Consider the following 26,158-nt stretch of genomic DNA (forward strand, 5'->3'; position numbering starts at 1 on the left):
AGTGGTGATTGAATTGGTGGAGTTGTAGAGCTGGACGTCATCGGCATAACAGTGGAAATGGAGACCATGCTGGCGGATAATGTTACCAAGAGGGAGCAAGTATATGATGAACAGGAGGGGACCAAGCACCGAACCCTGGGGGATGCCTTGGGACAAAGGAGCTATCGAGGAGGAGCAGTTATTGATATTGATTAACTGTTGTCTGTCGGTGAGGTAGGATTTTAACCAGGAAAGAGCAGTGCCAGTGATGTTGAGTGAGTGTTCTAAGCGGGTCTAAGAATGTCTGTGTGAATGCAAACTTCAGGAGGTTTCACACAGTCACCCGTTCTTGATTTTCAAGCACATAGAGATTCACCTTTTGACCAGCCCTGAAACCTTAAAAAAGTCACCTTTCGTGAATTTGTTAAACTTATAGAATCAGTAAGAAGTGTAGCTCTGGAGTTGTTTGTCTGTGAGCTGTCTCCCTTGCTTCCTGTCTTGTTTTTTTTTGTCAACATTCAAAAGAAAGTTACATGTGTGTTTTTCCTTAAATGACAAACTAAGCATGGCAACTGAGCATGACTGTTTCACATTCAGTTCAAGCGCTTTATCTGGCTGATCTCATTTCATACCTCCCACTCACACACACGCATTCAAACGCACTCAGCTCAACACAAGCTTCACAGCCTGACTCTGCATGTGTTTGGTGCAAGTTAGAGACACAGAATGCAAATGTCTGCGGCCCCTGGAGGAACTCAATAGGGAGGTTCATTACTCTAACCAATAACTAATATTCCTCTGGCTCTGGCTCTGTTTCGTCAGGACTCTGCATTATTGTTCCTTAAGTGACAGCCCATGACTCGCCCGCAGACGGATGGGTTTTATTTCTCAGAGTTTCATCCTTATTTCCTGTAATCAAACTGCACTCAGTCTGATGGCTTGTGATAAAAAGCTGTCGGCTCAGTCGGAGGCGTGAGCTTGCCCTAACTGTGGAACGTCTCATTAGATTCATGACGCATCACATCTCACCAATAATCCACCAGAAAGAGCTTACAGGCTTTTTTTTTTTATGTTTACGCTCAGGTTTTCTGCTTGCAAAGGGAAGGAAGACTTGAACTGGATCATCAATGTTTTATCAATTCACATTTATGAATTTTTCAGCAGCTGAGGAGTTCTTTAAATGTGAGCCAAGTCAACTTAGAGGAGTCTTGCTGAGAGCTTGACTCTGTTTGTAGGCTGCTTGACATGCACTCTCAGCCTCCTCCACGTGCATCAAACTCTCTTCCTCCTTTGTTTTTTGTACCGGTGCTGTTCACTCTCTTTGGCTTTTACAGCGTTTCTAAGCCTCATTCGACATTCCTTGTCATTTTGCTGTAACTGTTTCTCTTGCATCAAACTCCTTTGTTCAGCTTTTTATGTGATGACTTCTGTTCTTATCTCTGCTTCTGCATCTCTTGCTTGTATTTTACCTTTGATTAAAAACTGTACCCTGAATTTGCTGCTATTTTGGCTCACCTGTATTCTAGGAAAAAGTGCCATCAGCGGTTGCAGTTGACATGCAGGTTTTTGGTATTGAATCCCTTAGAGTTGTGTGTGTGTGTGCGTGCGTGCGTGCGTGCGTGCGAGCGTGCGAGCATGCGTGCGTGCATCTGTCTGTCAGTGTCTCAGTCCTTTATCTTCATTTCCAGCTCAGCCCCCTGTTCTGCCGTCCGGCCTCTCTGCTCTCCACTCTCCACTGCAGAACCTGCCTTGAGCAGCCGAAAGCAGGCTAGCTCCTCAGGGACTGTGTGCTGTGTGCTGGATGGATGACGGGCTGGCCGGCCTCATGTGTGGATATACAGATGACTGGAGGGCTGGAAGTGTAGAAATAGAGATGACCGCCTTCTTGCAGGATCTGAAAAATAGCATGATAGAAGATGAGAAATGAAAATGTATTCCATGTTAATGAAAATACATGGGAACTGGCATGCACATGTTTTTGTCCATACCTATTTTTTGTTTGTTGAGTAACCATGCAGTCTTGCATTAATGCAACTGCTGCAGTGTCACAGTCACAGCAAGTAAAACATGTGTCCCTTACTTATTAACATTTTAACTGCATGCCAAAAGCAAAGATTTTATTATGCAGAATATTTTAATCTGCTCCAAAAATTTCTATAGTTGTCAAACATGAGAGATGCTGGAGGCCACTCTGGACAATATTGAGATCTGTTTTGTTACCATGGCAACCAAAAATGACCTCCTGTGCACCCAAAACTGGTTAATTCAGTCACCTTTGATATCCAGCTTGTATGGTTTAAAGGGTCACTGAGCACATACCTAAATTAAACATATGGTTAAAAGCAATCAAAGCTTTTAATACAGTATTAGATTTCTGTATATAAAATGCATGCCCAATGTTTTTTTTGTATCTCTATAAGTGTCAATATATTCCAATTAAAATGTATGTGCAGGAATTCTGCTTTCTGTCTGTATATTCGCAATTAGGACATTTTTTTTTTGTGCAGGGGTGTGAAGTCTACAGTCAACAGGCCACAGGTGGGACTATAGAAACACTTTAAGGGACCAGGTGACATCGCTGTCTCCTCTGCTCTCTTGTCTGTCTCCTTTAGCATCTCCATGTTAATGAGACGCTAAAGGGACTTAACAAATCTTGTTTTTTCGACCAGTGAATTAGAGCAGTAGGTTGGTGTTGTAGTGACTGACGGAGGGCGGAGCAGAGAGACAGATGCAACAGGCAGGAAGGAGCACACTTCAGCAGCACTCAAACAGAATCATGCACTTTCCTGCATGTTTGTGTGGAGGTGCTGATGTGTTTCTAAGTTTTTGCTGCTGTGAAAACATCATCTTATTTCCCTGCTTTGCTATCACTGCTTTGTGGTCATTGGTGGCACTCTCCCTACGTATTCTCAATGTCGAGTGACCATCACTGCTCTCTCTCTTGTGGCAGCTTCTGATTGAAAATGGGACTGTGTGTGTTTTTTTCATTGATAACTTGGGGACTTTTTAGCAAGTTTTAGAGCACATGGTAACAAAAAGTACTACATTTTGGAAGATTTTGACAACCTTAGACTGGAACACTCACACCATGGGGCTCTCAGACACTGAGCTTCCTCTTCTTAACTTTCCAGTCGGTATTTAAAAAAATAAATCAGCATATCTGCAAAACTGTATCACCTGTCCTTAGTCCTCCAAAGAATTAAACATAGGAACAAAGAAACAGAACACTAAAACAATGGCATTATTTGTGAGAGAGACTACAATGCCATTCATGAAGGACTACACTTGGCAGCCATTGTGGCTGGTTTGGGAGGATACAAGAGGGAGACTTTGTCCCTAGGTGTGTGATGTGTTTGAAAAGATTTTCAGTGAGGAGAGAACAAAATAAAAAAAAAAACAAATATGAAAAAACAAAGAAAGGGAACAAAAGTGCCTCTTGTGCCAAATTTCATCAATTGTTGTTTCAGTTCAATGATGTCGACACTAAAGCAGTTCCCCAAAGGTAGAAGTTTTGGAAATGAATTCTAAAGAACAAAATCCTGTACAACAAACAACTGAACTTGGCAGCACTGTTAAATAACACACACGCCGATATTGTCTGCCATAATTTTAAGGGGGATTTATTTAAGGGTACAGCAAATGAATAGAGTCCAAGGAACTGAAATCAATTTATTCATATCACCATTACTTGAGACACACAAACACTGGCTAATTCCAGCCAATAAGTCATCAGGATAGATTTCACTGTGATAATGATGTGACTGATAATAGTGATGTTAAAGTACCTGATATAAACAGCATTAAATTCCAGGGATACATCCTAAATAATCAAGAATGTTGGCTCTAAGGTGCAAGTAGCCCAGTGGTTAGTGTGCACGCCCATTGTAAGGGAGCTGTATTACTCCAAGGCCAGTGGCCCAGGTTCAAATCCAACGAGTGGCTCCTTTCTAATATGTCAATCCCCACTCTCTCTCGCTCTCCCTGCTTTCTGACTCTATCCATCTCTAATTAGAGGCACACAATTATTTTAGTGGACACATTAAGCTATTTTTCAGCCACTATTGGGCAAAGTCCAAACCCCCAACGCCAAGCCAAATGGCAGGCAGATAAGCCAAACAGGATCACATTTGGTCCAGAAATAATGCCCCATACCTGCATTGGATGGAAAATGTAATGGTAATGAAAAAGTTTATTTTATTCGGGGTCTAAAATTTAAAAAGTCTCTTTCTGACTGTTGTAAGTCGCCTGCAGGTTTTGAAATGCCTTGTACACCATCTCTTAAAACGCTTTATTTCTGTCTTTTATATATACAGTGTTATGTTTCTCCTGCATGATGGTTTCCATCATGTTCAGCAGACATTGGACACCCCCCCCCCCCCCCCCCCCCCAAAAAAAAAAGAAAAGAAAAGAAAAAAGATTCTGGGTTGTACGGTAATATTCATTGATTTCATTGTAGCCTTTTTTGTGTGCTCTGAGATGCCTGATTTCAGCATAATGTCAAAATGTAAGGGCAAAACTACGTCGTTAGCTGCATCATTGAAAATTTGAAGACCATCGAAACCTGACTGTTTGATTGGTCGCAGCATTTCTTCAGCCAAAGGCGTGACAGATCTTAAAGGTTTGTGACGGCCAATAAAAATACGCTGTCATCTTCTGTGTCACTCACCGACTGGTTATCAGTCCAGGCTTTGTGGGTTTAGTTAATTGGCCGCAACAACGTTTATGTGTTACTCCTGTTTTGTTGTACCTTTTAATGCTGCTCCTTGCTGTTACCACAGCCCAGCAGCCTCTGAATAACTGCCAGTGATTGAGGATGAGGGACTGAAAACGTGTGATTATTGCCCAGCAGAGACAGCACGACTGGCTGTACAGTGCATGGAGATGCTCTTTGATCTGATGCCCAAGCATGGATAGAATGTGTTTTTGTACCTACAAGTTGCCCAGGAAATGCTAGTTTGTATGCGAAACATGCACTGATCTAGTGGTGGTTGTTCCTCATGGCTAAAACATTGACATGAGTGCCAAGTCTGCAAACTGTAGTGATGATAGTTCTGAATCAGAGCATCACCTCTGGAGTTTTCTCTCTTTTGTTTCTGTGACTCAAGTGTCTTTGGGTTTATTAGGTTATCTGGAACCCCGTGGCAAATTGTGGTTTGTGATTTTTGGCCTGTACGGATAGAGATAAATTGAATCCATTTGAAGATGTAACCTTGGGCTGTGGGAACCCGTGGAGGATAAATCAACAAAAAAGAAATAATTGTTAGTTACTGCCAAAATCCTCCATCTTTTCAGGCTGAACCTATAAGATTTCTTCTGCTACTTCTCCCTTCTCATGCCTTATATAAAACAAAGCAATACTCAGCCATGTGTAACTCTAACAATTTTCACCTTCTCTCCTGCTGGCAATATAAAAATCAGTAAACTTACTGTATAGCATTGAGCCATTTAAAAACCCTGGAGCAGACACCAGTATTATAGACAGTAGAAGGTGTAACAATAAGGAAGCCAAGATGTGTCCCTCCCATCAGGTGTCCCTTTTTTAAATTGGTATCCACAGGATCATGTAACTTCCCCCAAAAAACACATAATGTATGCTGTTTAGAACTGCAGTTCCTCAAATGTCCCCTTGAAGCTTGACGCAAAAGCCCTGGAAGTCACATTCACAACAATGCTAAAAAAAGGGCCAGAAATTAAAATCTTTACAAAGAGCAATTTTGACATTTGACATGTTAACAGTCCATGTCTATTGGTACACACTCTGCAGGGGGTGATATTTTTGTAGAAATAACTCATCCAAATTGATTTGATGAAGAATTAAAGTTGTGCTTAATTAGGGGGGTGGCTGATCAGACTGACAGGTGGGTGTGTTGAAGCAGTTTTCCAGGAGTAATTAGGCCCTTTCCGCTCCCCCTCTTTGACTCTTGCAAAGAGGTTTTTCAATATGGCGTCCACCATCACTGGGCTTCAAAACTTCCTTCAGTAACAAAAGCACCCATTTGAGACAACGTTACTTATACTATGTCTCTGTTTTATACAGACTATGTTCCCAGGTCGTTAAATACCAACGCAGCATTGTCAACAAGGTCATCTTACACAGACTCACAAGATGCCCTATTAGATGTGCATTAGTCTTAAATGTAGAATTATCCTTGGCAATGCTCAGCTCAACAGCAAAGGCTGCCCTGATAGTCAGCGGCTGTATGGAACAAGAAAGTATATGTAGGGAAAGGAGAGACAGTGGGTTAACCCCAGAACTTTTAACAAAGGGTCTTGGCTTTGTGATCAGATAAGATAAGATGTTGAAGTTACGTTTTTGACAACCCAAATACGAACTTTCCCCAACCTTCGAGGGGAAGTCTAGAGCCTAAACCGGATCAAACTGCGACTGTTTCTCAACATGAACTACTTGTCAGAGCGGCCTTCTGGCAGCATCAATTGGAAGCGAGAGGGAGCTTTGTGTTAGTTTTGGCTCAATGTAATGGAAACATTTTCGGATACATTGGCTAAAAATTAAATGGTCTGTTCACACTTCAGTCATTTTTTGAGAATGGTTGGTCTGTGATTTAGATTCACCACTTTCACTGCCAACATCAACAAAAACATTCAAACGTTCATTTATAACAAGGGTACCATATGTTTCTTGAAAAAAGAAAAAGGCAATATCTATTAACTTACAGCCCTACTATAGAGAGTGTTATTAAAGTTATGCCAATAGCGAATATTGGATAATTAGGGGTGGCTAAATGTAGAATTATATGTTTTGTATGCCTTTTCAATCAGCCCTTAATTAAAAGCCAATAATGTGGTAATTTCTGCAAATTCTAGCATTGTAAACACAGACAGAAACCAACAGTTTGAGTTGGGTTTTAATGACATTCCCAAGTGGGCTGAAAAGTTGCAGCTCTCAAACATTTTCTTGCCACTTTAAGACTTGCTGGACACTAGCCTCGACGGAAACTCTGCCCTGCTCTACTTTGAGCCCTTGGCAAAAAAAAAAAAAAACTTGAGCTATGTACAGTAATGTGCTTATCTAGCTGTGACACTGTGACACACTTTTTCCATATCTGGCCGGACAGAAGTCCACACAGACTTGGCTGGCTGTGCCTTTGGTGGATGAAGTCTCTCTGGAGCGAGGCTGAGCTTCTCTTCCTCACTGCCAGTTAAAGAGGCCATCTGTAAGACTTAGCCGAGCTGGGGGAGGACCCGCCGGGCTCCTGATTAAAGTGATGAGCTGTAAAATCAAGTGGGAGGGGGGTGGTGACAGCCGGCTGCTGTCTGCTACACTGTGCTTCATCGTGTCTGCTTGGAGACGAAGCTTCTCGCTCTACCTGTTTCCTCCTGTAAATGTGTTTGACTATATCCACAAACCTGAGACTGCTGTGAGAGCGTGTGAGGGTGCACTGCTTTAGCTCTGCTCCCATCTTACTGTCGATCCATCATTATTAGTGGAATGCCAGGATGTGCAATACATCTTCATGTTTGTGTTCTATTGATTTAAAACCTTTTGCATTTCAAGTTGACTAATTATGCTTTAAGTACAGGAATTTGTAAACAAACACTGGCGGATACCAAACCATCTTCTTGCTCCGCTGTGTGTTGTTGTGTGTCAGATTTAATGATGTAAAGTGTGTGTCTACAAGCCCTATATCAAACTGCATCAGTTTGCATTTTATCCCTCTCTCAGCAAGACGTCAAATCATCTGGAAATAGTCCTGAACTGAAACTAAAAGCACGGGGGAAAGAGGTTGAGCTTTTGTCATGATCATAATAGGATACTGACAGCTCTTTATTCTAATGGCCTTATATCTGAAGAGCTGACTTTGCAGAGTAGAAAAGAAAAGAACAATACAATCTTATTTAATGATAAAATCTTATCAGTTTACGAAGAAAACCTTTCAACAATCGTCAAACACTTTGCTTCACTGAGCATTGTACTTTCAAGGAAACCAGTCCTGATTGGTTTTTGCTCTTTTCTTAGAAACAGAAGAAACAGTCACATGCTTGTCACACTCATATATTAAAACAAGGCAGTGTAGGTACAGACACCCTGAAATGTAAAGCGCCTGTGGTTTGAGGGATATCAGACGCACTCCTCTTGTCACTCTTGTTTTAAACATTCATGTAGTCACTCTGGAAAGCGGTAGAAAATGACATGAGGTATTTTTTTGGTTTTGTCCTGGCAATAGTGATGCCTCCTTAACGAACCCTCATGCCGGTTTAGACGGCATATAAAAAAGTTGTGAGGAGTAGTTGCATTTCCATATCGGAAGCAGTTGAAATATTGGAGAAATTCTGTTTTTTTTGTCTTACGAATCTGAGCTTGGTAAATTATGGATCTTCCATCCCTGGCCTTTTTTGCAATGACTTGTGCAGTTGATCAGGTCAGATGAACTGAAGTTCACCATCCATTCTCGTTTGCTGCAAAGCTCATACTCACAGAAATAAGAGACTGCTTTGATCTTGTTGCTCGGAGTTTAAATAAGGACTCATTATTACAATTTCTTGGTATCGACCAGAGCCGTGAGGAGTGTGAACCTGACTGTGTTAATCACTTACACAAGGAGAAACAGCTCCAGTTTGGATTGGACTTGACTCAGTGTTAAAAAATAAGTTCATCTTTGGGAGTTTTTCACTGGTCAGTCAGTGGAAGGTGAAAAGAAGAAAAAAACAACTTGAAATCTGACAGCATCTTCACACCATGAAAAAAAAAAGGGTCTGCAACTCTCTGTAGAATTGGAGGAGGTGATCTAATGACAGACTCAGGTCTGGAGAAGGCAGTGGGGCGGAGGAAGTGGCACTTTATCGACTGGGCTGTGACACTGGGGGGAGGTTGAGTGGGCCGGTGGGCCACTGTCGCCCTGGGGAGTTTTAAAAGCCCTGCATTGAAACAGCCACAGGTTCCTCTCCACAGACGGTCTGTCATGTACAGCTGATAGAGTGGAACCACAGGAGCCTCTTGTTGTGATCTTTGCTAAGTTCTGGTGACTGAGCCCCATATTACTGGTTGTTTCAAGTTTGCCACACTTTGTAAATTCCTTTTGAAAACGCACATTGACTTATGTACCAACAACTTCTAAAATTCTGGACTTGTGAGGACAACTATTTGCCTACAATTCCTATAAATTGTAAAGTTGTGTTGTATTAGACATACACAACTTACTCACATTTGTATGTCTTATGTATTCCCTATAATTGCTGGACCTCAGAATGTGATGTGCATGGACAAGAGAAAAGACTAGGAGTGTAGAGACAAACTAGACAATCAATATTTAAACTTAATTCAGTCCTCAAAACAAAGAAAAAACTGTCATTGATGATGATAGTACAGTTTTGCATGTATGAGTCATGTATAGATTGAAATATTGATCTCTGGGATATACCGGATAAAAAGCCGCCCTGTTTCTATTTTCATGTCACATACAGTAGACATGGGCTCCACAAGGCGCTGGCAGTGTCTAATAGGAAACTTCGATTTTCTCTATTCTCACTCAAAAGACCTTATTAGAGTGTTTTCAAAATGGAGATATTGGTGCACTTATAATATCCACATCAGTGATTAAAATAATATGCATTAACGAGTGTCAAAACCAGAGAAAAACGTTATTCTACTCAACACGAGCCGTTTAGTGATGAGCCTTTAAGGGTTTTGATTTGAGTCAACAGCTCGTCAATACAGGGCACCACATTTCTGTTTGAGCCACCTTCAGTACAAAAGCTCAACATGTCAGTGTTTGCAAGGGGCAGTGGAATTCACAGAGTAAAGAAGTAAATATTTAACCGATGCAGTGTGGACAGCGAGTGTCCGCTGCTGCAAGGTTCGGCGCGATATGTAACACTCGCATGCCGTAGTACACAGTGGTAGTCTCTTTTCACTTGATGACATGAAAGGAAACCATTGTCTCTGGGAATAGTTGAAGATTCATATTTAAACTGGATCTTATCTAAAACAGGAAATCTGTATCGGTAATACAAATACACCCACTTGTCATACAGTGGGTCATGCTACAGAACAGTGGTCCTCTACTCATCTAGCCTCAGGACCCAACGCCAACTCCTACATGAGAAATCTTGACGCACATTTCTAATATTTTTCAACCTATCAGATTCCCTTCATGAAAAATTGTGCCGTTTGGACCTCAGAGGGTACAGAACGTGACAGAATTAAGAAAGAGCAAAAAGTGCTTCACAGAAGTTTTTTTCCAGGCCCACATTTGAGACTCACTGAAAACAGCTCTGCGACCCACTTTTGGGTCCCAACCCATTAGTTGAGAACCACTGCTAGAGGATTGATTCTGAAACACTAATTACAGTTTATAGATGCAAAGCGTGTTGTTTCACTTTTGTTTTACTCCTGTTAGAAATGTTATTCACATGACACTGATTATAGATCTTGCAGTTATGATACTTTGGCAGGTATTAAGATGCCGTGAATGACAGCAATGATGCAAAAATGAAATTAAATATTGACATTGTAGTGAACATCCTTTTAATTCAAATGATAACACTGTAGGAATGAACTGTATGAAGCTGCAGGATGTTAACCAAGAAAAAAAATATTTAGCTTGCTACATATACAGGCACTCGAATTCTTACAAAGTTTCCAGTTTGAGCATGAATTTCATGCACTACTTTGGTGTATCCAAGCCTGTTGGCATCAACAGACTGCCAGATGGAGCTGCCAGAACGGTTCATGAGATATGTTTTGAAAGTGTAAAGGTGTTGCTTTGTGTTTCACCACGTGTGTTTAGCCTGTTTAATATGTTATGCTCGCACATTTGGCACATGATGGAAGCAGACATCACATCACTGTGAGAAAATAGTTAACACAAGCTCATGATTTCTTTCCCATTTCACTTTATTCCCTCAGATGTCGGGAGAGCGATTCACGCCCCGCCGCACATCACAGAGAAAGTGGTGCAGCTGTTCAGGAGTAAAAACGAGTTTACCTTCTTGGCCTCCATCCAGCAGAAGTCTTCCACGTCGGGAGTCATATTCTCCATCCACGAGTCAGAACACAGGTAATCCATCTATAATCCTCTTCATTTTGGCCCGCAGCTCCTTTTGTTTTTAACGGCGCAACTTCACTTCCACGGGTTACTGAACGCTCTCGTGTTAAATTAAACCCGCGGATGAATTCTCCTCTTACTCGTAGCTGTTTGCAGATGGATGTTAATGAGGTGTAGTAAAGTAAAGATCGCTGTGTGATTGCTCCTCTCCTAGTGTAAGTCAGCAGATGATTGGAGGGCAGGTCGACTGGAGGAATTATGCAGCGTTTCCTCCTGCATGCTCTGGGCAGAAAGATAACCTCACTGTTGTGTCTGTAAGATGAGTGTGAAGTACTGAAAAATATCAAGCAGGCTGTAAATGTAATATTTTATCGTATCATGCTGCATAAACAGACAAACAGCCTCTCTAACTGCTCTGATAACTTGAACACATGGCCTTGAAACCAGGCTGGGATAAACTACCTGCGGACAAAAACAGGTACACAGCTATTTTGTCTCTCTCCAAGTAGTCATTTGAACACAAGTAGTAAACTCTTCTGGCTGCTTCGAGGAGCATTATTGAATCGTTGCAATGGACTGAACTTTGCTGCTGCAGCTGAATGTGATGGCTGTAGGACATCGGTGAGTGGCAGCAGAGAGCCCGCCCCTGGCCCCCTGAGAATCTATATGACTGTCGATTGTTTTTAAAGGGCAAGCAGCATTGATTTTTCTCCCCCCCCCCCGCCTTCAAAGGTAAAAGCCGGGGGTTCTGTAAAACAAGCAGCCAAAGTGGGCACGACATAAAGTGCATATGTGTGTATGCTGGGAGTCCAGACAAAGGCAAAATCATACACAATGGGAGAGTGAAATAGAGGGAATCTTAACGGTGCTGTAAGTGGTGTGCAGGGCGGGCTAGTCCTCTCAAGTGTTGTAAACAAGGCAATTAGCTTCCCTGCACTGAGAAATAGCACCACACTGATAGATGTTTGTCACCATGCATCACTCAAAACATTAAATGCTAAAATTATATACCTATTTTTTTTTTTTTAGCTTTAAGTTTTCCACAACCTATTTATCAGTGAATGTGGTTTTTTTTCCTGGTCTGATACTTCAAAGGTTTAGAAATGGACACATGAAGGGGACTGATGGAATCTGGTAAGCGTTAAGAGAAATGTATACTCAAGTATGTTAAAGCTACAGTATTGTGTGAGAACAAAAATACTGAAAATGATCAAAAATGTAACATGTGAGTCGTAGCAGTTATTAAACATGTTACTCCTATTGCTAGGCACAAACCAACATTTAAAGAGAAAATTAGAGCCTATTAATAGCTATTAATCAGCTAGCCAATAATATCGGCCGATATTAGCATATTAAGTGACTATCGGTTAATTATGAAAAATAATAATAACAGATATGCGCTGATAGTACTAGATTTATTCACCAGTCAAATAGCATTTTATTTGAGCATGCACATACTGTACATGCGCAGTTACTTTCCAGTTAAGTCACCATCTTGTCTTTGTAGAAAAAAGAACATTTCCACAAGTGTTTCATAACTGCATTTGAGGGATCAACGCACTTTTCTTTTTTATATCCACAAGATCGGAGATAAATCAGCCGATGTCAAAATCAATTTATTGTTATCGGAAATTGATCTCCTCCTAATATCAATATCGACATCGGCCCCAAAAATCCCATTTCGGTCGGGCCGTAGAGAAAATAGTAGTGCTACCATAACAAGCCACAACATTGTTCTGCTACATTGTTGATTATTAGCCTAGCAGCCTCTTCTTTTGGACATATTTGGACAAGATCCTAGAAAACACATCAGGCAGCCTCACACCAGAGCTTATATCCTGTGTTTTCACATTAAATTAACACTTAATAATTAGAAATAGGATCATCACGCGACTGATACCATCAATTAATTGGCGAACTGTTGACAGGTTTGTTCAATCAAGTGGGAAGGTAAGTTTTTTTTTTTTCCAACAGGGTTCCATCTTCCATTAGATAATATAATAGTAGTAAATATTTCTTGCATTGGCTTCAGCTTTAAAAGAAAAGGCGTTGTCCTCTTTATATATCCATTCAATAGTATTTCACAGCTTATGTGTATGTACATGCCCATGCATCTGTTTTCTTTGAGCACCTGCTGTATGGTCTTCGCCTGCAGAGAAATGTGTTGGCCTCCGCTGAGCTTTCAAGGTGACCTTGAGTGTTGCCTTTTAGTCCCCTTCTCTCTCTTTGTCCCTCTGTCAGCCTCTCTCTCTCTCTCTCTCTCTCTCTCTCTCTCTCACACACACACACACATATGCTACCTGCAGGCATAACTGCCATGCAGCAGGCTGGCTAAGTAATCTGGCTAAATGGAGCCAGGTTACATTACTATCTATCTCCTTCAGGTACAGTGATATAGCCTACACCATGCAGCATGTGGCTCAGAGTAGTATGGGGACTAACAAAATTTTTCATTAAAGCTACTCTCTCACCCAAACTCAAAACCACCAGTACTTCAGGTACACTGATTTGTAAGCAACGGCTATGACATTTGCAATGTTAGAAATACATTGTTGGGGAAGGGTAAGTCCTCCAACCCAAACAGAAAAATATCACAAGTGTCATCAGCTTCCAAAGTGACCAACTAGCGCCTTTGATGATTAATTTACCTGCCAGCATTTTTCAGAAGGGTTGTTACAATGCATTGATCTGGACTGACATATCATTTAACTGATCAATCAGCAAATACCATTGATGCAAAATAAAATATTAAATCATTATGTAACCTTCAACATATTCCTTTATTCTCTAACGTCCCATGGCACAGGGGTTAGTTGGTAAGAACGCAGTATAACTGCATAGTAAGTACCCATACTTTCTGATTATTTTTAATGGGAATATGTTTCTTTAGGGATGTAGGGTTGTTCAGTGGTGAGCACAGTTGCCTCACCGCAATAAGACAGAGCCTTTCTGCGTGATGGTTGCATTATCTCCAGTGCATGTGTAAGTTCCCTCTCCGGATTTCTCCCACAGCCCAACAATAACATGCTTGTTAGGTTAATAGGTGACTCTAAATTGCTCGTAAAAGTGTGGATGGGAGTGTGACTGATTGTCTGTCTCTATATGTCAGCCCTGTGATCGAATGGCGACCAGTCCAGGGTGTCTCTCGCTGCTCAGTGACAGCTGGGATCGGTGGCAGCCCCTAGCAACCCTGAACGGGACAAGAGGTATAGATAATGGATGGATGGATATGTTTCTGTCCATAAAAAGCCCCTCAATTGAAGGTAATATAAATCCACTAAATTTGGAATTCTTGTCAAAATAATGTATGTATTGTCAAGTAATGAACCTTGGGATTTACATCTCAATCTTCAGAGCCTCGACCCAAAAAAGATGACTGACTGTCTTTGGTCTGCAGTCGTTAAAGTTTGTTAGATCCAGACACTAATTGGGAGAGTCAAAGGAACAATTGTGACGATGTTCAAAAGAATAAACACTGCTCACTTTAAGTAAAGCCAAATAAATGTGAACAATATTCTTCCTGTTCAAAGTCAGTTTTGGTTTCCATCCATCCATTATTACCTCCTGTTTTAGAGGACTTGCCAAACTAAAACAATTTCTGTAGCCAATAAGGGCTGTCGACTTCCCTTATTGCAAGGGGTTACCAAACCTTTATCTGACAGGCATATACAAATATGTTAAAGGCATCCCGCCCTTCATCATACACATCAACATATATCTTTATATAATTAAAACACTTTCAGTCATGCGCCATTTCCTTGACTTTTAGAAATGATCTCCAGCATTAAGTACAGAATATCAACTTCAGTGGGACAACAAACTAAAAGACTAACAACGGCTTTAACAGAGGAAGTAAATAAAAGTGATACTTCAACTTGAAACTTCAAAATGTGTAAGATGTAACAACAGTCATTGCTTTGAATACACATTTTTTTAAGCTGACATTGGATGAAAATATGGATGAAAATCCACTGGTAAGATTTACACTTCCAGTCCTACAATCAGGGCTTCTCTTTGTTTGGAGGATGCGATGACTCTCTAATTGTCATCCCCCCCCACCTAGGACCACTGATCTAGAGGAATGGGTTGTTGTTCTGACATTGCAAATGGTTTCTGAAAATTCCAACACAAAGAACTAAGACAGCTTTGAAGACAATGAAAGAACAATCGGCCCTTCTTATGAATGATATACAGACTGTATTTTCTCATTTGTTTATGAAGTGAGCATATCTCTCCTCAGTTATTTGATTCTGGAGGCTTTTCATTTTCTTTCAAATATTGTGTATTGTTGGCTTGTATAAAGGAGATATTGGGATGTAAATCTAGCTGAGCCGAGCCGCCCAGCAGGCCCAAAGTTATTTTGAGACGAGTTGTTGTGTGAGTCAGGCTGCCTCACTGCAAGTGTAATTAAATTTGGACACCGCCTTGCCTGGCTCGGTGTAGACCTGAGCTCCATTGTGACCGAGGATTTGTTCTGAGCCTCTGAATCCTCTCTGAAGGCCCCATTACAGCCCTCTGCTGATGCCCATTCTTTCCTTTTATAGGCCAGGCCTCCCATTCAGCCCGCTAACAGACAGCTAGCTGTACCACTCGGCCAAATCCAATCATACATTCCTCCTCTGTACCTTCTCTGCTTCTTCATCTTTTCTCTCAGCACAATCAAACCATCCTCTCCTCCTTCCCACCTCCTCTGCCAGCTATGCTTTCCCAATATGATAATATCCATCTCCCCTCCCTTCTCTCATCCTCTGCCCTTCTTATCCTCAAAGTGAAAACGCCTTTTGAACGCGAGCATCTTCTCTGTCCCTGCTGCAAATGCAGGAGAAACTTTTTTTTTTTCTTCTGTTCCTGTGCACGGCACTAAGAAGTGGGAGAAAAGGTTTATTACTGCTCCACTTGGCTGAATAGAACAAAAAGAGACTATTTTTGCCTAGCCAGCAGTTTTCTCGGTCCCAGTAAGGCTCTCATTGTCAGCAAGTGGCAGTACTTCTGTGATGAACTAACTCAAAGCCCAGTCTCTCCGCTGCTTTTCCCAACTGAGCACTTAAAGACCAAAGATGCCCAGCACAGCTCCTCCAGCTGCTCTGTTCATCTGCCTGCCCTCTGCCACTCCACAGGTCTGCCTCTCGCTTCGTGCCTCAGTTCATAAGCACTTGCAGGTGCTTCTCTTTTAAGGGAACATGCTGAGCCGAAGTCGACTCTTGGTGGGGGCTGAAAACACACACAGAGACGGAGGAGAGGGACTTGTTAGACACTTTGTGATAAGAGTCTTGGAGATGGTGAGGAAGAACAGGCGCTTGTAGCTGTGGCAAAAAGTCACACCTGATTAGACTGTATTTTATTCACTGAAATTGTTGTTTCACTAGTGTTGTAGTAGATCAGTCTTGGTCTCAGGATCAAGTCAAGACCACTTTTTGATGGTCTTGGTCACCTCTCCGAATCTAAAGCATTTTTAGTTGGTCTTGTCTCGATCTCAGACTGGGTGGACTCCGGATTTTAAGTCAAGACCACCACTGAAAGTGATTACAGTCATTAGAAGGAAAAAGGCCTCTTTCTACAAGAACAAATAATTTCAATTTAATTGTAGTTTGATTTTTATCCCCCGATTAAGGCCTTCCTGGTGTTACTGTCTAAGTAAGTGACATAAGATAATGATTTTTCAGTGATATTTATGGTCTTGGTCTTACTCTTCTCTCGGTCTCGCCCTGCCTTGGTCTTGGTCTTGTCTCGGTCTCTATCCCTAAATGTCTTGGTCTTATACCAGTCTCAGAGCGCTCTGGTCTTGGGTATGTCTTGGTCTCGGTTAGTGTGGTCTTGACTACAACACTACCTTTTATACACTCGTAGATTTTGTTCTCATTTGAGAGGTTGTTGAAGGTTTACCTTTTCCTCTCGTTATTTTCAATATGTTAAAATCATTCTTCGTCCTATTGATTAGTTGTAATTGATACTGTTCATCTACTGTAAACAGTATATATATATATATATATATATATATAAAGTTTTGCCCTTGGTTAGCATTTCTCTTCAAACATGGCAGATAATAAGATTAAAAGAAAATACAAAGACACTTTGCTTATTATTGGTTTTGTATTCCATCAGTCTTTAATGAAATTAATCTTGTTAATCAAAAAAATGTACTCTGATGCTAAAGCCCAATTCACACATACCACGTGCGGTTAGCACCGCGCACTACGTTGTACTTAGCTGCCACTCTCATTGTGTTCACACAGGGCGCGCTGCGGTTCGTCTCCGGCTCGAGCCACCGACGACACTACGCTCTGCTCCGTTTCAAATACGCAGCGAGTCTATTTTCACCAGAGTACGCTGCAGGCACGCGTCAAGCTAGACAGAATATGACAGCCCGGGCAGAAAGTCAGACAAGGAAACGCACAGAACATCCGGTCAATTTCAAAATAAAACACAATATATGGACTCGATCGTATTTTTCATTACTTTATCAACATTACGCCAAAACAGGCAACGAATTAACAACAATGCATCCACAGAAAGACAAAGCAACATGTTGTTTGCATATTTTTCTCTTTATTCCCGCGGGATCTTGTAGTTCTCCTGTGATGTGTCATGGCTGCGCTCCGCTACGCTGACGTCCCAGAAACGGATCCAGTGTGAATGGACGCAAGCAGTCCGACGGAGCAAAACCGTGGCGCTGGCGGACCGCGGCGCGCACGGAGTGTGTGTGAATTGCGGGTAACACCACCTCTGAGGCGACATATTGTTAAAAAGCACTCTGATCGTTATTATCCAAAATCACAATTGGCAAATTGGTTTGTTCATCATCCCGTGGCAGATGGTCTGAAAAATCTTAAAATTAAAATAAAGAGTATTTATTTCAGTGCTGGCCCTCCTTGCTCTTCTTTTAAATCTCAGTCTGTTTATGTTGTTCTTAAAGTTGATCTGCGCGACACTTCTCCTTTTTTATTTACACCATATGGGATTTGTGTGTGTGTGAAACAGGGAACCCACTGGCTTTGATTCTGAACTCCTGATCTTCTCCGTGGAGTCGAGGTGAGAGATGAGTTAAACCCCTCTCACCGCAGACAGATACCAGCTTCCACACTGCTCCCTCTTGATGTTACTCAGCATTATTAACTCTGAGGAGAAGGAAGCAGTGCAGTAATGATGCTGACTAACAATGATTCACTCTGCTCCTGAATGTCTGTGAAGAAAACCTAGGCTGACCAGAGTTCTCTACTTCTCACCTCAAATAACAGTTGTTTTTTTTCAACCTGCAAGTTATGTTCTACTGAGATTTTGCCTTAGTCACACCTGCTGGTGTGTGCAAACAATCTGGCCAAAGCTGGATCTACTTGCCTGCCTGTTAACAGAGCAGATAACAGCACTCCAAACCTGACTCACACTTCCAGCCCCGCAGACCTGATTAGAAGAGGTGCTTTTTTTTTTTGCCCCCACTGTAAGTTTTTTAATTATTTTTCAGCCTCTCGGGTGCACAAGAGCCCAAAACGAAACATATCAGCAGAAAATGTGCCTGAATTTAAACATTCAGAAGACCATGAACAACATCAGAAGCAGATTTTTGTATTTACATGATGATTGAAAGTTAAATATTTCCATCCTGCTGAGGAGAGACTCAACCATTCAGTATGAGCTTTAATAGGCAGAGCGACTCTTACAATCTTAATAAAATGCATATAAGTATTGATTGTTTACTAGGCAATATATCAGCCATCCATCCTTTTTTTTATCAACGGCTTGTGCTGTTGAACTTGGGGCGAGAGGCAGGATTCACGGCATGGAAAATACTGATCGGTAAAACTAATTGTTTTAGGATTTACAAGTTAGTACAATTATTTATTTGGATCTTTGATTTAACATGCTATTGTTGTCGTTTGCAGGGTTGTCCTCAAAAGGTTGTTGGCTGGTTGAACAGCATTGAGCTTTTTCATTACGATTCTTTCAGTGTTCGTTGTTAACTGAGTTTTTATCCAGAACCAAATTTCCTGCATCGCTTCCCTGATGGACCTCATCACCAAGAACCATAGGTGGTCCGCTATACTCTCCTTGCATTGCTGCTAACAATATCACACTCTGCATAATCAAAACTGTGAGGACCTAATCATTTTCCTCCTGCTCATTGCTTCCATTGAGCCATATGATAACTCAAGCTGGGCTCAGTTATGAAAGTCACACCTCTCTTCCATCAACATCGATTGTGATGTGAGGCCATCTGTTAAATCCAGGAGCTTTCATCAAGGATAGCGTTATGACAACTGAAGGACGATGTCTTACCATCAATCCAGCTCTCTTCTTCTGGTTGGAGCTGGTATGATTTTCCATCCTCGTATCGGGTCTACCTCCTTCTCTCCCTTTTTCCATGGACGAACTCCAGAGTGTTGACCTCCCTATTGAGAAGATAATTGGTTGTCAGCTGCCCCCCATAAACCAGCAGCATGACACCGCGGGTGAAGAGAAAGGACAGGATGATATAGAGCCAACCCTGCACTCTTGGGCAGGCATTCATTCCCAAAACTTTTCACTTACACATGACGACAGTGCATTTTGATGAAGACCACTTGTCACCTCAACAGCTTCTTCCCAGAGCTGTCAGTGCAGTTCTGGGACCCTTTCACATGCAGGCTGAGACCTGCGTCCCTGGAGACACCAGCCTGTAACCCCGCCACTGTGGCTGTTTATTTATCACGCAGCAGTTTGAGACACCATATGTCCTGGTCTCAGCATATTTTTGATACAGTCAAGGAAACGGGGGGAGAGGGATTAGCATTAAGTCCTCTTCCCCTCGTTATGATGGTAATTATGATGCTAAGTCTCCTTGAATATTTCACTGTAGTGTGGTCAGCAACTAATAAGAAAAGCTGCAGTTCATTTAAAGCAAAACTGCAAGAAATATTTCACCATGTCATATTTAAAATGCATTCCTATGAATACATGCTACCTTTTAAAAATGGAATAAGCTTGATTTTAATCCATCTGGTATCATGACGGAGTAAAATGAGCAGATTGATACGACTTCCATATCTGTACATTACATTAGAAGTGACAGCCAGCAGCTTGTTGGTCTGGTTTAGACATCAAGTTAAAAAAGTGTTGGACTGTTTTTGACAGTGACCATGCAGTAGTTTCTTAGATTCTCTGCTGGTTGTTTACTGCTCATAACAAAGTGAGAGCATATGCAATGAAAGGCTGTTTGCCATGCAACTGTCAATGCTAGTTTCTGATCACCCATGATTTGGTTTTCCAGTGTCACAAAGTGTGATTAGCCAAAGACATAGGTTAAAAGATATATACCTCCAACCCATAGCAGCATGCCGTCCCCACTAAAAATCCAGAGGAACCCACAAGACATGAGAGCTCAAGATCCCCCGGTAGTCTAAGCCTACACCTTAACTAGGAGCTAGAAGCCTATAACATATATAAGGAGCTGGTCCATACCTGCGCCAGACCTATGACGGTCAATTTCTTAAAATCATATAGTGCAAATAACAGTTCCTTCCCCTTCAGACAACTGTGGTGGTTTGGTTTACTTACAATGAGAAATAAATCCTCTTGCCCTCAGTTTCTGTTAGGGCCCTTTTTTTTCTTTTGAAGTTCACATTCCTACAGAGTGAATGCTCATAATTGGCCAACAAAGCATTTTGCTTTTGAAAGGATGCTCCCAATGGGGCAGCATCCTCGCAGTGTGTTAGAAGTGCAGCGTATTTTTAATTTCAACACTTGTCAGCAGTGTGTCCTCTGCAGCCATCCTTATCCCATTGTCCATTGTGTGCTGGTCATAGCTTAATGCAGAGTCTGAGAGATCCAGATCTAAGTGCATTTATAAATTAATCCTAAACACAAAACTGAGTTTTACTTCATGCCGTCAGAGGATTTTCCTGTTTTACTTGAACGTATATTAGAGAAAAAGTAATTATAACTTGGCCAAGATGTAAAATGTTAAATCCCCAGATGAGGCCATGAGGCCAGATGTCACTCCCAGCAGTGCCAAGGGGGAGACTCCGGGAAGAGACGCAGTGATCGTCCTGAACAAAGTGGCTCAAAAGTAGGTCAAGTTAAAGGACAACTTAGGTGGAGTTATGATGCCAATTTTAAGATGCATGGGGCGCTACAGTTGTATCCTAGTGGTTACTGCATGAGCCAAATGTGCAGAGGATAGTCGTCCTCCAAGCGGGCAGTCTGGGTTAAAAATCTGACCTGTTTATCCTTTCCTGCATGATATTACCAACTCTCTCTCTCACCCTGATTTCTGACTCTATCCACTGTCCGATCTGGATGAAGGCATAATAAATCCAGAAATAATAGCCTTAAAAAAAAAGATGACGCAGCGTTATCGGTTCAGCATTTTATCCGTACAAGATGCAATCTTAGTTTGATTAACTAGTGGACGATCTGCACCCTTCTTTACAGTTAATGCATTGAATATGGCACAACTGAATTGTGCCTGACACTTGTAAAAGATGGCGTTGTGTTTGCACACACAGGAAAGAGAGCTGACCTGAGCTCTCTGTCTGTGTTAAGAGAGGGCAGGTATGTGTGTGTATGTATGGATCTACTATACACCCCCCCCCCTCCATAAGCATGTTTTTTTAGTCATTATTTAAATTGAAATTAAGATTTGCTCCTCAAAAAGTTTTTTTTTTGTCTTGAAAATGGGTAGTCATCTCACAATCAGGGTCTTCTTATATCCAGGCCAGCACGGTATATTTTTGGTTTTGAAAACAGTAGCCTGCATGAGAGCGGTTTTGCTCTCATCTCAAATCCAATCACATTTTTATTATCACAGAGGAGTCTGTCTCTGCCAAGCCCCTGTAAAATATTCTGTTTGCTTTGATATGCAAACATGTTTTTTTCCTTTGCTGAGAGCTCTGTATTCTGCATTAGGAGCCTGATGGATCCATTCAGATGTCATTAGAAGAAAAAAAAGGCTTTTTAAAATGCTGGTTATAAAAGGATCAGCAATGACAAGAAAGCCTTTAAAATGGTAATAAAGCTCTTTGTTTGTATTTTGTACAGCGAAACATGAAAAACAGACTTTGTTATTTTTAGCCTCTTTCAGGCTACTCTATTTGTAACGAATGGACTTCCTGCTGATACATTTCTCCGGCTTCATTAAATATACGGTAATGTGGGGACACAATCGCTACCGCTAAATGCTTCATAAAAGAAAAGCTCGCTGTGAAGTGGAGTTAATGCCTTTGATGATTATTTCATGAGTCAAATCAGGATAACGGTGCTCCTGTGCTCGTTCAGTGATTCCAGGCCTCTCGAAGCCCTGAGGACGCTTCCATCAGTGGAAGAGGCGAAGCTGGAGAGCTCTCGTTCTCCTTTTACTCCTCGTTCCATGCAAATGATTCTTCTCCAGGCTGACAAGTATCAGCGGCTCTGTCTCCTGCAGCATGATGGAGACGAGCTGTCAGGTTCGGTGCCCGGCGCACGCAGCCGCAGAGTGATGTATTCATTTAATATCAGACTGATGACAGCGCTGCACAAAGACATGGCTGCCCGTTCTCATGCCGACTCTACTTCTCGCTCTCAATTTGCACATACTACATGCACATGCTAGTGGGTAAGCCACTGCTTGATGTGTGCAAAGCAATTTACTGTTGCAGAGAAAATCTCCCTGTGATGCTTGTTAATTTAGCGTGTGATAACTGTTTTGGTATTAACACGGCCCGCTGTGTGGGTGGCTGATGGGCTGTCATTAGCTCTGTAGAAATAAACTGAACTCAGTTAGCTAATCTCTGCAAGCCTGCATATAATGAACAACACCACCTCATTTTTCTTCCCTTTTCTTCCTGTTGTTCTTTTTGATTGTTACAACAAGTAATTTGCGCAACATCAGTCTTGCTCCTCCCTATAAGTCAAGTGAAGGTTATAAAGGATGATGTCCGACAACCCTTTTTTTTTTGTATGTGTATGAAAAAAACTCAGACAAAACTGGCCAGAAATGAGCATGATAAGAACTACGTTTGATGACAGAAACCATGTTGGATGTGCATGGTGATGGTGAAAGCTTGCCTCTATTCCATCTGTTAACATGGAGGAGGCAGGCATTATGACCTATACTGCGGCCAACCAGCAGAGGGAGCTGTAAGTCATTTGGCCTCACTCTTGGAGATACTGTCCATTCTTCATACAATGTGTTCACTAAACCTCACCAAAAAAACCAATGTTAACCTCATGTCAGGGGAAGAAAGGAGACGCTGCCATGTCATCAGTGTGACATAACTACCTCCGACATCTGTTTTAGCCTTAAAATGGGTCTGACAAAGTGTCAATATTTGTGAAATATGCTTTCAAAGTTGCAGGAATTTCTTTGGTAAATACAGTTTTTACTTAATTTAACTGGTGAAAAACTCATTGTTCGTTTCATATTCATTCTATATTATCAGTGCTTATATCATCACACATTATGCCTTTAAGCTACAGGCACGTTTTCCACACTGACTAGGTTCACGATTGTAACGTGAACCTGGTCAGTGTGAAAATAACCTCCTGATATTTATCCTGTTATGTGTGCAGAGTTTTGTTTGTGCTGAGGTCTTATGAGGTCCTCTCAGTTTCATTCATTTTCCAAACAGGAAGATGGATAAATCTGCTGCCCCTCAGCCTCGATTGATATTCTCGAGAGTGGGTCCACTCTCTCCTCCCATAAATATGCATGAGGGCTGTTGAGCTTTGGTATTGAATGGGCTTGATCCCTGTGTGTGTGTGTGTATGTGAGTCTCCCTGTTTTTTTTCCCCTTCTTGTTCCTGAATATATTGGGATGAATTGGGTTCTGGCTAGGTTTGGATTATTGGAGAGCTGTGTCACATACTGTGCCATGCGTTGTGTGTGTGTCATGAGTGTGTGTGTGTGTGTGTGTGTGTGTGTGTGTGTGTGTGAGCTGGAGGTCCAGGGGGTCCAGTGTGGGGGTCATTTACAGCTGCAGGGAAGCTGAAATGTCATGACTGGTTGCCTGCGGCTCTCGGGTTGCTGCTGTCTGCGGCTGGCTGGCTCTTAATTTAGCGTAGCTGATGAGTTTTGAGAGCAGAGCACACATGGCGCTGAGACGAGTTGCAGGTCGAACGAGTTGCAGGTCGAACGAGTTGCAGGTCGAACGCCTGCAGCAGCACCACAGAGTGAGAAGAGATGAAACTAAGACAGATTTTTTTTTTATTTTGATAGTGTAGACAACCTGACAGGCATGTTTTCACACAAAGCTTATATTGAGCTATAACCTCAGTAGCTGTTTGTTAAACATCTTACAATTGATTGTCAGCTGGGTAATGAAACGTGTGTGTATTCAGGCGTTGGGAGGATAGCAGAATTTTTATTAATATTGGATCATCAAATCATTGCAGCCTGCCAATAAGGCTGATGGATTCTCGCAGATCACAGCTGCCGAGATTGTCTGGGAACAGACATACAATTGAATTTGTCTAGTTTTTAATCAAAATTTTGATAATGAGAAGCATATCCCTTTACTTAGCAGTTAAAGGAACAATTTGTAACTTTTCCACCTCCAGAAAGTAATTCAGTCAATCGGAATAACAATATCAATAACTTTAAGCAGGGAGTCTGTCCCATTTCCACAGATAACCCCGGTCACCTATTTCCTGCACTTTGTTACTTTGGCAGTAGGCCACTGTTCTCACATGAGAAGTGTGTGCTATGCATCACCAGTTCATCCACCAGCCTTCAGCTAAATAGAGTCCAGTTAGCACATCTCTGTACTATTTGATACAATGGCTGAGGCTAAGAGACGGAAGAGGACTGTTACCAATGAAGCTAAGAAGAGAATAAGAGAGAGTGAAAGAGGGAGAAGCCAGACTAGAGTAAACATTGGACATGCTTTTAGACGCTTCATAAAACTGTAGGCTGCAAGTGTGATGCGGAGCTAACTATGTCAACACTGCATGTTTTGTACGACAGTTCAGAGACCTTCAGTTGGGCATTGAAGCACAACACACCAACTTCCTCCATGATGTTGCTTTAAACACAACTGTCGGTAAGGGTGGTCCATCTAATTTCCTTGCCGCTGAGGTGGAGGTCGGAGCAGGCCGTGCATGAATGAGGACGGTGTTGGTTTGTGGGGACGACACAGTCCGATGGTGGTGGCTGGACGTCAGGGTCATCGGATGGTAGTTGTGCCAGATCACCTCGCTGAAGGTATCTACAGTATGTTCACATTACCCAGATGACTGTCTACTAAAGTTTTTTTCCAATCAGGTTTGAATACACCAACGCAGAGGTTGATATAATCTGTTTGAAAGCAGATATTGGATTTTTTTTTTTTACCACATTTTGAGAATCTGAAGAATCTGAAAGGTGACTATTACTTGAACGGGATCCTGATCATGACTTTGAGGCAAAAAGAAGTGGTCATTTTATGATATATTTTCATTAGCCAATCAGTTTCCTCAAAGGATGAACCATTTCCAAGATATATATATATTTCATGAGCTCCTCTGTAGCATCAAACTCTGGTCAGAATGTCAACATTTAACTCAAGAAGTCGTGTAATTTAATTGTTGTTTGACTTTGAATTTGCTGAAGCTATTTTCGATCCACACAACAAAATCTTTTTTTGATTTCAATTACAGAACAGTCCAATAGACATCTGATATTTTTAGCTCTTCTACTGGAGAGTTCATGAGATCAGCCTTTCATGAGTTTATTCTTTCATGTTGAGTGCTGATGGATTTCCATTTTATTTTTTTCTGTTTGTTCTTTTTTGGTTTACGAAATGACGAAAATTAAAAATGACACCTTCAAATTATTATTTTTTACAAAACTAATGATATTTAACCAACAATTATATGCAACTAAGAAAAGACAACCAAAGTATCACATTCGAGTGAGCCACATAAGAGGATGTTTGTTGCATTTTTGAAACAGAATTCATTTAAAAAGTTGACTGAGTCATCAATCAGTCCTCTAGCTGTTTCAGTGCCGGTTCAATGATATCTCAAATGCCACTGCAAACGCTTTCTTGTTTATATTCGAAGCACATTAAAAGAATTGCATATAAGAAATGGGAATTTGTGAGTCAGCTGTAAAATCGGTCAAGAAAGTATTTCGCCAACCTCGTGTGGTGATATTTTACCCATAATGCTCCATCCTGAGTATTTTCCGTGAGTTTAGGCTATATGTCTTTTCCCCCTAAACAGAGACCTTAATACAGGAACCAGAG

General features: G+C 41.5%; 1 protein-coding gene across 1 annotated transcript in view; it reads left to right on the plus strand.

Moving 5' to 3' along the window:
* The window catches only part of LOC109999310 (protein kinase C-binding protein NELL1-like), a 251,046-nt gene that overhangs the window by 26,372 nt on the left and 198,516 nt on the right, over nt 1–26,158 (plus strand). Inside the window, exon 3 of the mRNA XM_065952653.1 lies at nt 10,847–10,997. Within this exon, the coding sequence (XP_065808725.1) occupies nt 10,847–10,997 (151 nt within the window). The remainder of the gene's footprint in view (nt 1–10,846; nt 10,998–26,158) is intronic.

The sequence above is a fragment of the Labrus bergylta genome, chromosome 3 (assembly GCF_963930695.1).
Source record: "Labrus bergylta chromosome 3, fLabBer1.1, whole genome shotgun sequence".
Lineage (NCBI taxonomy): Eukaryota > Metazoa > Chordata > Actinopteri > Labriformes > Labridae > Labrus > Labrus bergylta.